This window comes from Sinocyclocheilus anshuiensis, unplaced genomic scaffold (assembly GCF_001515605.1).
Source record: "Sinocyclocheilus anshuiensis isolate Anshui unplaced genomic scaffold, SAMN03320099.WGS_v1.1 scaffold68, whole genome shotgun sequence".
NCBI lineage: Eukaryota > Metazoa > Chordata > Actinopteri > Cypriniformes > Cyprinidae > Sinocyclocheilus > Sinocyclocheilus anshuiensis.
The window spans coordinates 1,911,332-1,924,317 of NW_015555741.1; the positions used below are offsets into that span (position 1 = coordinate 1,911,332).

At 36.9% G+C, this 12,986-nt stretch overlaps 1 protein-coding gene across 1 annotated transcript in view; it reads right to left on the reverse strand.

The window, feature by feature from the left end:
* Positions 1-12,986, reverse strand: part of furinb (furin (paired basic amino acid cleaving enzyme) b) — a 103,604-nt gene that overhangs the window by 27,688 nt on the left and 62,930 nt on the right. The window contains exons 4-6 of the mRNA XM_016466751.1: positions 12,244-12,339; positions 9,063-9,191; positions 6,777-6,853 (exon numbers count right to left, since the gene is read on the reverse strand). Coding sequence (XP_016322237.1) covers positions 6,777-6,853; positions 9,063-9,191; positions 12,244-12,339 — 302 coding nt within the window. The remainder of the gene's footprint in view (positions 1-6,776; positions 6,854-9,062; positions 9,192-12,243; positions 12,340-12,986) is intronic.

The following is a 12,986-nucleotide window of genomic DNA, read 5'->3' on the forward strand; positions in this document are numbered from 1 at the left end:
TTTCTTCCATGTATTAATTTCAACAGTAAACCTCAGTTTGTTTGCCAAAAAATAAAAGGGTTTAATTTTCATTTGGTTTAAAATAAATGTTTAATGCCTTAATTTGATTTTCAGATTAATTAAAATCCTTCATGACGTAATGAAGATCCATGATCGAAAAAAACTTTACGAAACTTGTAAGAAACCCGGAAGTGTGTATTTGGCACAGAAATACTCTGTTATACGTCCAACTCGTTTTTTGAAATTTTGCCCATGTTTAGTATGAGAATCCAACTCTTTAACAGTGTAAATACCTTAGCCTATTAAAAAATGTTTTAAAGGAATATTCACACAAATTTTCTTCCATGTATTAATTTCAACAGTAAACCTCAGTTTGTTTGCCAAAAAATAAAAGGGTTTAATTTTCATTTGGTTTAAAATAAATGTTTAATGCCTTAATTTGATTTTCAGATTAATTAAAATCCTTCATGACGTAATGAAGATCCATGATCGAAAAAAACTTTACGAAACTTGTAAGAAACCCGGAAGTGTGTATTTGGCACAGAAATACTCTGTTATATGTCCAAATCGTTTTTTTGAAACTTTGGCCATGTTTTTAACAGTGTAAATAACTCTGAATGCATGAAACAGCATTGTACCCCCCCTTAACGTTCCACCTGGAAACAAAAATGCCGTGGCGCCAAACCCCCTCACGAAAGAAGAAAGCCACCTTGTTTACAACTGTGACGACGAGCGCTTATCAGGATCAACTAAACGCTGGATTTTCAAAATTATTTGAAATATTTAAAGTTTGTGGCATAGAATCTTTAAAATATGTCCAAGAGTTTTACACACCGCTCTGTTATTGTGGCGACATTTCCACGCCCCTAAACATGGCGCGGCACATAAAAAATGTGATTGGTTGCTTTAGCTGTCAGTCATATGGCCTCTTGGGCAGGCCTTGGCCATTCAAAGAGGCCAAGGTTACCACACCTTCTGCCGTCAGTCTGAAGGTCTGGCTACGCAAGACTAACTTCTACCCAATTGAAAAAGATCAGTAATTTAAACACCACAAATAAGACAACAAACAAACAGGGAAATATAAATATACATTTTACAATATGCAATATACAAAATGCATATAAATATACATTTCAAGCTTTCAGAAACATTTACTGATGCTTGCCTGTGCAAAAGTCTAAGATTCTTGTTGCTAAGGAATTAGTAGATTCCTAAAATAAAAATAAAATTTTAAAAAACAATTTTAAATGCTACAACCAAATCATACTATAATAATTTATAGTATGAAAAATGGATATTAATTTAGTGAACATTATAGTTACATTTTACAGTGTCTTTAAATTACTAATGTTATTAAAGACTGTAAAGATGATCCAAATGTAAAAATAAGGTAAATGAGCATGTATAATTAAATAAAAATAAATAAATTAATTAAATTAAATATATTACAATTCCATATTCCATACATTTTAAAATGCTACAACTGAATCACAATACTATAATGTATAGTTGAAAATGGATATTCATTCTGAAATTTGCTAAATATTACATTTAACAGTGTCTTCATTCATTTTTATTGTTATTAAAGATTACGTTTTAAATGTTGGAAAATGTAATATAAATGTAAAAAAGGAGAAAATGAACATGCATAATTAAAAATTAAAATATTAATTTAATTAAATGCCAAATTAAAAATATTCAATTCAATTAAACATATGTTCGTTTGGAACCACTGGTTCAAGCAGCAAATAAAAAGAGCCAAATAAAGAACAAGTAGGCCCATATTTTTCTTACTAACCCCACAACAGCAAGCACATCACTCACTTATCACAACTACAGCACAAAGTGAGATAGAGAGAGACGAAGAGAGAGACCATTAATGTCATTCCAGCTCTCAGTCTACGCCAAACCATTTCTGCCACTTCTATTTGAATCTGAATAAGCACTTAACTGTCCAGTCGTCATTGGCAGAGAGTTCATTCCAAATAAACCAGACCCACTGAACATTAGTGTAAAAGCTTCAAATCCTGGACATGTGGAGTGCCGGCTGAAATGGGTTATGGAGGATCAGATTAAAGCAGGTGTGTACAATTGTGGCTACGAAAACAAAGACGTATGCCATCCTCCTCCACCCTCTTCAGTAGCTGGATGAGTATCTAACATTAGCATGATGCTGCTGAAATGACGCAGAGCTTTCAGCTCACTTGCACTGTCTGTGTGGAATTGGTTCAAAGAAATGTAAGCAGCGTTTTGTGAATATTAGCCATCTACACATAGGAACAAAAAGAAAATGAAGGACATGTGAAAGAAATGAACTAAAAAAAAACATCTTACAGTGCCCTTCAATACAGGAAACTGTCTCCCTTTGTCTCTGTGTTTGCTTCCGTCTCCCTCTCAGTAGATAGGCATTGAAATAGTCTCTTGTTGCCATGTTCTGAGAACATATCAAAGAAAGGCAGCTGTCTTTGGATCAGCGTATTATTCTGAGCACCTGGCGATGTCCCGTAGGAAAGAAAAAGAGATATATTTAATATGAGATCTCAATTGTTTCTCCTAGATAGAAATGAAGAGCAGATGGAGATGCATCTTCTGCTTTTTCATTTTTTTTACCTGAGAAAATACTCTCATATGTGCTTCCTCTAGAGCACATGTGTCAAACTATTCCGGCCCGCACATCATTTTATGTGGCCCGCGAGAGCATATGATTTTCTTAAAATAAAAATCTATGCTGCTTTATTTCGTAAATTATGAAAGTGCGTATCAGTACCACAAGTTTCTGTTTCTATTTGGAGTTCTATTTATACGCAGAAATTGACTTTGGTGTGCATATGATACGCAATGGTTAGGATTACGGGTGTGGGGGTTTTCCGTTGATGACGACTGCGTGGACGGCTCAAAGGAATAAAGCGGACCTCATCAAGTGCTCGAGCACCAATGGTCAAGCAGCACACATGGAAAAACACGATATTCTCCTTTCATTTAACGAATTAAAAAAAAATCGATTGCAGCTTTCAGACACTACTTTCTTCTCATTTTAATAGATCGTTTGAGGCTGTTTCTATGGAGTTATTTTACTGACAAATGTCCAGAGCGCATTATATTGCCTATGCAAGAGCGCATGAAATGTGTGCGCTCAAAAAATATCTTCTTTCCTAAGTTTAATTAACGCAACCTGGAGTGTGGGCATCCACCGGCAGAAAAATAAATTGGCGCATATATGCCAACGAATGTAAATCAGTATTTACATAGCATAACAGGAATAAATGTATATGTCCCGCATTGTCCCATAAAATCACATCTACTGTCCTGCAACAGATCTATAGCCAGGTGGTCACCCTAGCGTAGAGTAATAAAATAATAATTACGAATTTAAATCAGTAAATTTTAACGAAAACAATACATTATAATAAATAAATGATTCATTCAAGAAGCAGGTTTTTTGCGATCAGATCAACCGGTAAACTCCTGGAAAGTCTAAGGATCCAGTAAGCGAATGCATTCAAACAGTAAGTTCAAAACAGCGCTAATGCAGAGAAAACACGGCCGATGTCATCAGAGATGGCAGAGAAAATAGTACTCACGTACAGATGTCAGTAAAAAAAAAATCAGCAAGCTATTTGTCTTAAAAGCACGAGTGTTTTATACTGGATGCTGGCTGAAGGTGTTTTAGATTACGCAGTAGTCAGTGGTTTAGTAAATCTGGAACAGTCAGGTCAAGGTAGCTCGTTCAGTGTTTTTTTGGCGTCCCCCTGTGTTCTTGTTTGGTATCACAGATTGACTTGTGCAATTTTTTATTAAAAGTGCTGTAAACGAATAAATGTAATTTAGAAATGTTCATTTTCTGTGAAGCTGCTTCGCAACAGTGTATCATGAAAAGTGCTATACAAATAAATGTGAATTGAATTGCAAACAATTATTAATGAATTTATTTATTTATTGTGGCACTATATACATTCATTGCGAATTATGAAAATTAAAAAGTACTTTTTTAGTACTTTAGTTTGTATTTATTTATTTTTGGGTGGGGGAGTGGGGTTGAGTACCACTTCTTTTTTTCTACTACAAGCATTGATTGCGTATCATATGCACACCAAAGTAAATTTCTACTTATAAATTGCATGCCAAATAGAAACAGAAAATCGTGCTATTGATACGCATTTTCATGAGACCGGGCTCATACCATATCTGTCACACGTTCTTAGCAGCTCACAATTATTTGTTGTGCCATAAATGTAACAAAAAAAAGTTTTTAACAAAGTTAATGACTTGTGTTTGATGATACCTGTCTTTATTATTTGCTTTGATTTATAGAGTAATTTGGATTTCTTAACCTGATAAATTAAAAGGATTTATGTTAAAATAACAGAGCAATTACATATATTACATCTATGCAAATGCATGCAATATTTGTAACTTAAATAAGTAATAACAAAATAAAGAGACAGTTATTTAACAATATGTTAAGGAATAGTAACATTTGTCTTACAGTTACAACCGGCCCTTTCATGGCAGCCATAATGTTGAAGTGGCCTTCAGTGAAAATGAGTTTGACACCCCTGCTCTACAGTTTCAGAAGAAATCATTGCGAAGTATTGAAACTGAGCTGGCTGAAAAAGCAAGCCTGGTTGGTTAAGTTAGTTAGTTAAGCCCGCTGACGATGCCAGCAACTCATGTTTGGAATCATCTAAAACACAAACATTATTTTAAAAAAATATTTTACTGTATGTCTCCATTGTCTATATTTGACTAATTAATGTTTAACACCTAATTTAATCAATTAGACATTATAACCATCCATCATTTACTTCTGTGTGATTTCTGACTGAACAGAGCTGTGGCACACACACACACACACACACACACACACACACACACACACACACATCCGTGCATAAAAGACATGAAGCCAACAATTACTCTTTAGTGTGGACACCGACGCCTGTGTCAATATATAGGCTATATAGAAAAATGTGTTTTTGTCTTCAAAAGATGCATGGACGCTAACCTGGCAACGCTGGCACTATCTCCCATTTAATCACATTGAAGGGCTTGATGACTCTGCCATGTGCTTCGCTCAATAGCCGAGGCTCCAATTCATCTCAAGATCAGGTTTTACAGGGGACTCAAAAAAAGTAAAAACAAGCTGCCTTTCATAAGAGAAGCCTGTTTCTCGGTTGCAATTTACAACATATAATTTTGTTGAGAATCCATAATGTGCCTCTTTCATCTGTATGGAATAAATCCCTCTGATGCAATCTGCCCTCTATGAGACCGCCTCAACGTTTCGGCTATTGACACAGTCATGCATTCTGCTTCTCATTTCATGGACTTGAACCGATTCAGTTCAGGATAATGATCTTGACAGCCAAAGCATTCAAGATGTGCCACACTTCCTGTGAGGTGTTGGGGATGGACTCCCCCTACTTTCCTCAGCTGATTGATCATGATATGTGTGTGTGTGTGTGTCTGGACACCGAGAGGATAACGAATGCTTGTTACGGCTCCACTGTTGCCACGAAGAGACTGTCACACTTTAAGTAGCAGCCGACGGTATTAGCAGGAGTGAAGACAGTAACTTCAGCATGTTAGTAGCAGAGTGAGGCGCTCCAACACGACTGTGGCAGTGTTAACAGATTCGTTAAAGAAGATTTGCTTCTGCAACTTTGTAAACTGCACTGTTCTGAGGAGATACCGAATTTGGAGTCTTTCCTCTCCATCCTTCTGCTGTGAGATTCTGAACAGAACAGGAAAAAAAACAAAAAACAAGGGAAAGAAACAGGGAGAAAGAGCCCTGGCAGGAAGCCCAGAGTGCAAGATATTTGAATCAAATCCCCCTGACGGCAGAGCGATGCATGGGCTGCTGGGAGATTTCAGGGTGGAGGGATGAAGAAACGGTCTGGGGGTTAAAGGGGTGGGATGAGGCTACCCTCCATTACGCTGATCTAGTGATGCTTAATGGCCACGAGTCTATCAAAAAGGAAGAGTAAACATCCAAATGTCTTCAGTGCACTAAATTAAATCTAAGCTGATTTACGGAGCAAGAGGAAGGCGAGACGGAGGACAGTTATATTGTAGATTGTGCATCTCTAAATAGTGCTCAAAATGCTCTTTAAAAATAATGACAGAAAAAACGGAAAGTGGCGTGGAGAGTGAAAGATGAGAGAGGTCACTGGTCGGTTAATTTCAACGGTGCTGCGGCAGGCAACTGATTGCTGCTACATGACAGACAGAGACAAAACAAAAAAAAAACAGAAAGATAGGCAGAAGCACAGAAAAGGAAGTGCTCCCTATGCAGAAACCAAAGGCACATTGTGCAGTTATGAGATTTCCTCTAAAATGCATTTTTCATGAGTATTTAACAGCTGTTGGTGCACGTCTCTGAACGGCAAGTGCTTCGCTGACTGCATTAAACCTACCGAACAACGCGGCTCCAAACTACTTTATATCTCTGCACCGCAGTTACTCGCTGTACATCACAGCTTAAATCAGTGCACCAAAGAGAAGAGCCCTAGCGAGCTGCCTACCTTGATCAAACGCACCCAAAATGCAATCTAGGTAGGTGGCACACTAGGTTTCCAAACACAGCCGGAGTTAGCAGTACGCATGTTTACACAAGACAGATTCTGGCTCTCGTTACCTGAAAGAACCTCTAAAACATTTACAACCAAAGAGCTTCTGCAATATGGCATGTTTGTTGCAGGCTGACAGATCTGGCAACCCTGCTGTGGATGCACTGCTTGGAACGGCAAAGAAAAAGACGAGAGAGAAATTCGTACCTGTTGTCATTCAGCTGTGTGTATCTGGGCTGAGGGTCCGGATCTCTGTCATTCACATCATAACTGGCATCAGGATCCTTAAAATAAAATATAACAAATCAAAAAGATCATATTGCAACTCTCAACCTTAGCTTTTGTGCTGTCACTGAGAATTTTATCTTGCATTGCTTGGATGCACACCTACCTAGATGGCATTATTAGGCATTGCAGATGTATTTGAATATTCAAATGGATTCACATTCAAAGGATGTGCAAAACCACATATGTGACCATGGACCACAAAACCAGTCTATTATGCTTTTTCACTTTTTTAATTTTAGTCAGTGTGTAGTGTGTATGTTTGGGCATAAAAAAGATCTAGAAAGTTACAAATCTCAAAGTCCACTCCAAAGGGAGATATTTCGTTTTTTAAGACTGGTTTTGTGGTCCAGGGTCACATATTTTAATAATCAAGCACTACTAGGTATAATTAGACTAATTCAGGGTCATGTCCACCACACCGATATGCTTCTTAAGTAGCAAACTGTCTGCTGATATGAATTCAATTCATAGAGATGGTTAAGGTAAAATGCTGCAAACTCCTGAGACACCTGAGGCAAGAACGATTTAAGCAGAAAGCATTATGGGATAGAATGTACAATAAGGCTGAATAGAAATGTTCGGTAACCCCAAATACCTCATGAAGCCACTGTGAAGAGTCTAATTGCTATGCAAAACCAGGTATTAAGGAAAGTTTTCATAATGCTGACTGTATTACTGAAACCACATTTCTACTGTGCAAAGTACTTTAACGGCAAATGATGTATTTGTGAATCAGAACATTAAGAATTCAGTGAACCAGAAATGTGCAAAATTACATATCAAAATCGACTAGTAAGTGGGCCATCTGAGTGACTCATTAATGTTAACGAAGCCCTGTATAATTAGGCTGATTTAGGGTCATGTCCACCACACGCAGATCAGATGCATTTCTTTTGGGCCACTCATATAATGTGTCCAGACAGAGTGAAATGACATGCAACAGAACATTCTGAGACATTTTTGATGCAACGATATCCATTTGCCTGTGTTCAAAGACCAATGATTGAAAATAGCACTGACTGCACAGCCCTTCTGATACATACCGTTCATTATGTTATGACATAAATTTGTCATCAAAGGCAAATTTGTTGCACAAGTGGTGTTTTGATGGCTATAGCAGCAATGCTTTAAATGTTATGAATTTAACAAGATGCAGCTTTACAGATAGAGAGTTTACCCTGGCAGTGTTGACGGTCTAACAGCACAACATGCCAGAAGCATGTTATAACCATCTCAAAAATGTTGCACCTGTTAATTCATTCCCTTTAATGCACCACTGCTACAAATAAAGCCTACAAAACACAAAAACTAGTCCACATTACTAACTGACTATTACATATGATGCTCATAAATGCTGTGTAGGTAGGCAGCTCAGGTTTGGAAAGAGTCAATAAATTAATTATAAATGACAACGTCAATGTCAGTGAATTAATAATAGATGACAAGATCATCAGTGCACCAAAGAGGGCAGAGCTTATGAATGTTCATAAATGCCTGAAGAACTACAGAAAATTAAAAATCTTAACTCTAAAGATTTGTATCAGAAAAATCAGTTTTACTTCAGAAATCTATTTTTGCCTCATTTTAATGCATTTTGTACATCCACAATTTGCGATAATTGATTGATCACAACACAAATATATTTTTCCCTGCATGTACAATTTCTGAAGCATATCAAATGATTTATAACAAGCCTCTTTTTAAGATTTTTGTCAAAAAGTTTTAAATTCAGTAAATAATACCAATGTATTTATATTCAAATGTACACTTGTACGCAAATGTACTTTGAAGTTTAGGGTTAATAAGATTATCTAATGTTTTAGTCTCTTGGTTTGCATTTCTTTGAACAAAATACAGTAAAAACACAAGTATTTTGTATTTTCATTTAAAAATGTAATTTATTCATGTTATGGCAAAGCTGAATTTTCAGCATCACTACTCCAGTCTTCAGTGTCACATGATCCTTCAGAAATCATTCTGATATGCTAATTTCGTGCACAAGAAGCATTTCTTTTTTATGTTGAAAACAACATTATACATACTTTACTGTCACTTCTGATCAATTTAATGTATCCTTGCTAAATAACAGTATTAATTTCTTTAAAAAAAACATTACTGACCACAAACCTGTGACATATATTAATCAGTCATATAAATATCATTGCTCACTCTTCAAAATGTAGTTTGTGAAAAAGGATGGCTCACATAGTTTCTCACTAGATCGGGGTGATCTTTCTCAATGCCGTCATCTAGAATGGTCACGACCACTCCTCTTCCTGTGAAGCCCTGAGCCCAGGCCTCCTTCACATTCAGGTCTCCATGACTGGGGTTGTACTGCAAGAAAATTGATTTTTCATCATTAGTCAGATTTTACATGCAAGTTCACTGGTGGCAGATTCCTCAGTTCTTTTATTTCCCTTCAGCAAAGGCAAATGTTAGACTCTGTAAAGCTCCCTCCGAGCCATTCTGGGAGGGGAGCGTTAACAGTCTTTGACCAAGACCTCCCAGAAGAGGAAAGCCCACCTGCAGGACTTTACATATACACACACACTGATTTTTTACCCTTGCCACTGAGAAAGGCCCAGCTGCAGGAGCTAATGCTAATGAAAGATGACTGCTCATACAGTCACATGCTTTTTCCTCCCAGATGGCAGCCTGTCGGCAGGACGATCCCAACAAGGTGTGGAAACTCATTCCTTTTAACCCGACAGCTTTTTCCCCAGTGAAGTTCTTGTCCTATCTCCTTCTCTCGCTCTATTTCATTTCCTCACACTTTGCTTTATGCTCAACGCCATCTGTTAAAATGGCACAGCTGAATATTTCCTTCAATGCGGAAAGACGAACATTAAACGCAAATGTGGAAATTGGGTGCAGAAACACAATGAAAAACTTCAATTGGCACGTCTTCAGATAACTGCCCCCTTCACAACCTTCTCTCCCCCTGACAAAAAGCATAAAAATAAGCAGACAGAATCAAATTGCTCATCGTTCTGTGTTGCTTCTTCAGAGTAAACAACTTAAAAAGCATTTATTCCCTTGTCAACAATGATACAATCTCCATTTTCTAGTATAAAAGCACAAAGTGTGTGTGTTTCAGGTAATGTTTGACAGTGACGCGTACAGATGTGGCTTAAAGAGGTTGTGAAGGAGCCGAAACTTTAACAGATTAGTATGCTAATGGAGAACGGCAGCTCTCGCGTTTGTTTTGTCATCCGTGGCCTAGGATGCTCTCTGGTCGTTCGGTTCACGCATTAATATGTTTTGGACTAGGGCTCATGCTCTGAATACAGAACGGAGCTTTAAAAGCAGTTATGCAAACAAATATTTGAAGACATACCGATGTGAGCGAGTATTCATGCATACACCCACACATAGTAATTATTTTGTGTAAGTTTTGTATAAACTCAGTGAGTCAGACTCATTCTGAATCTGTCATCACTTAATAAAATGATTTAAAAAGATTCGGCGAAGGTTAATATGATGTTGTGCCTTCTCTGTCAGTGAACGTGACCGTCAATACATCAGCTCACTTCTCTTTCGGTTGTTGTCTGCATGTGCGTGCAGGTCACAGGACTAACCTGAATAACAAATATTTATATATTCATGCCTTATTTACGCCATCGTTTGATTTGACAACAAAATTTGCAACTCATTTTCACATCTGTGATGTATTTCAGAGTGGAACAGAATATTCTGCAGGACATAATGTAGGGTGGAACTTGTGTTGTCCACTGTGAACACATTAGGCTGTAATACTATCTGCCTTCTTTTTATTCAATAAAAAAAATCTATGATATAAATCTTAATTGCTATTAAAATAATATAGGTTTATTTTGGACTCCCTAAAAATTCAGATGTATGTTTATTTGGCAAATATCTTTGTCTATATCTACACTACCATTCAAATGTTTGGAGTTGGTAAGAATATGCTTTTAAAAGAAGTATTTTATGCTCACCAAAGCTGCATTTATTTGATTAATAACTAATGTAGTCTTCAGTGTCACATGATCCTTCAGAAAACATTGTTATATGCTGATTTAAGGCTCAAGAAACATTATCAATGTTGAAAAAAGTATTGACTGTACATGTAAATGCCTTTACTGTCTTTTTTTTAATTAAATTCAATGAATCCTTGCTGGATAAAAGCATTCATATCTTTCAAAAAACATCTTACTGACTTTCGAACACTTTTGAACAGTATCTATTATATCTAGTGTGGTCACAAATCTCACTCACAGCCTAATTCATATTATAAAAAATGGCAACTTTTTTAATGCATACATTTAACACAAATTAACTTCTTTGATTAGTTTATAATCATTTAATGGATAAATTATTCTTCTCCCAAACAAACATGATATAGTGCAGTACTATACCAAGATTGTTCACCGAAAAACGAATATTTTGAAAAATCTCTCACTTTTTCTTCTATATGCGGAGTCCAATGCTTTTTTGGACCCCATCCACTTTAACAGTTTTAAATACTTTACAATATTTTCTTTGTACTTTGCACAAAGAAAATCACACTGATTTGTAACGACATGAAAGTGAATGCATGATGACAGAATTTTCAGTTTTGAGTGAACTACCCTTATAATCTCTCTATATTAGTTCATAAGGCACCTTCCTATTCTCAGCATGTATTCTTTCTTTGTGTTCATCACGCTTGATTTATGTGGTTAGATGACTCTTTTCGAGTTCTACTTCAATACACCTCAGTGTCACCGCAGAGATAACATTCGGTTCACTTTAATGTAACTTGTGACACTAGAAACTAGTGGAAGCTGAAAAGGTCCTCTTTGGCTGTTCTCGCCAATCAGATCCACCCGGTTGCTCTCTGGATGCCTTGGTAGCCTTGGTTAGGTCAGAAAAGTTGTTTCAGAGGCTGAGAAAGTTTCTATATTGTGATGAAAAATTTAGAAAAACATTTCTGTCCTTTAGAATTACATGCACTGATGTATCAGAATCAGAAGAGCTTTATTACCAAGTATGTTTACACACACCAGGAATTTGACTTGACGACAGGAGCTTCCAGTGTAGAAGAAAGTACAAACATAGTGCAGACATACATGATAGTGCAGCGTTTGCTGAAAGCTCTTTTCTCAGCTTTATTATCATTCACAATAAGAGGAGAGACATTTAATAACCAAGCAAAAAAGGATCTATTCTGATGTCATGTCATCTTGAGACTGTAAGCACACAGAATACTGTTTGTATATTTCAAAACAGACATGGGAGATTTAGAGCGGGAAAGAATCAGAGAGAATGTGAAAGCTCACAGATCAAGGGCGGACTCCTTTCCACTGTAGAAGCACTTTAGACGCATTGCATTCAAAAGCTCAATGTACAACCACAATATAAATACATACAGTAACTTTTTACCTACCAGGTACCACTGCTGGGGGAATTTTGGATCTGTGGGTTCAATATGAATGTCTCTCTTGTGTCTTCGCTTGGCAATCTGCTGCTCTGCCCAAATCACCTGAACACACACACACACACACACAGACAGATTAGAGGCAATATCTCAAATATTACACATCTACATTCTTGTAAATCACACATCTCAATTTTCACCTTTAACTAGGGATGTATGTCCCTTCTGCACAGCTTGTCCTAGCAATAAAAATATCAACATTTCACACTAACCCATGGTGTTCTTTTCAGTCTGCTATTTTATAGTGTTTCATTTAGCTGTGTATGTGTGTGAAAGATTAAAGAAGTTTAATCTGAAAATGAAAATAGCTTCTCACTATTTGCAAAGACTATAAATCTGCAATGTGTGCAAAGTGTGAGATCTCTAGATGAACTCAAACATTTCTCATCCAATTCCTCCCAGATCAAATGATCTGAGTAATAACATCCACTCTGATGTACTCTTGCTGTATGTTGATGACTAGTGTTGTCAAAAGTCAGTACTAAAAAAATGAAAACGTTACGGTACCAGGTTTTCTTAAGTACCGGTGGTACCGAGTACCCGGTCAACCCGGTTCTTGATGCGCTAAACGAAGCTATCCTCTTCCAGTGTTGCCAAGTCCGCGGTTTTCCCGCAGAATTGGACTGCTTTAACACTGTTGCCGCAGGTTGTTTTTCATGTCCGCGGGTTGAAAAACGACCCCATTAACGTAA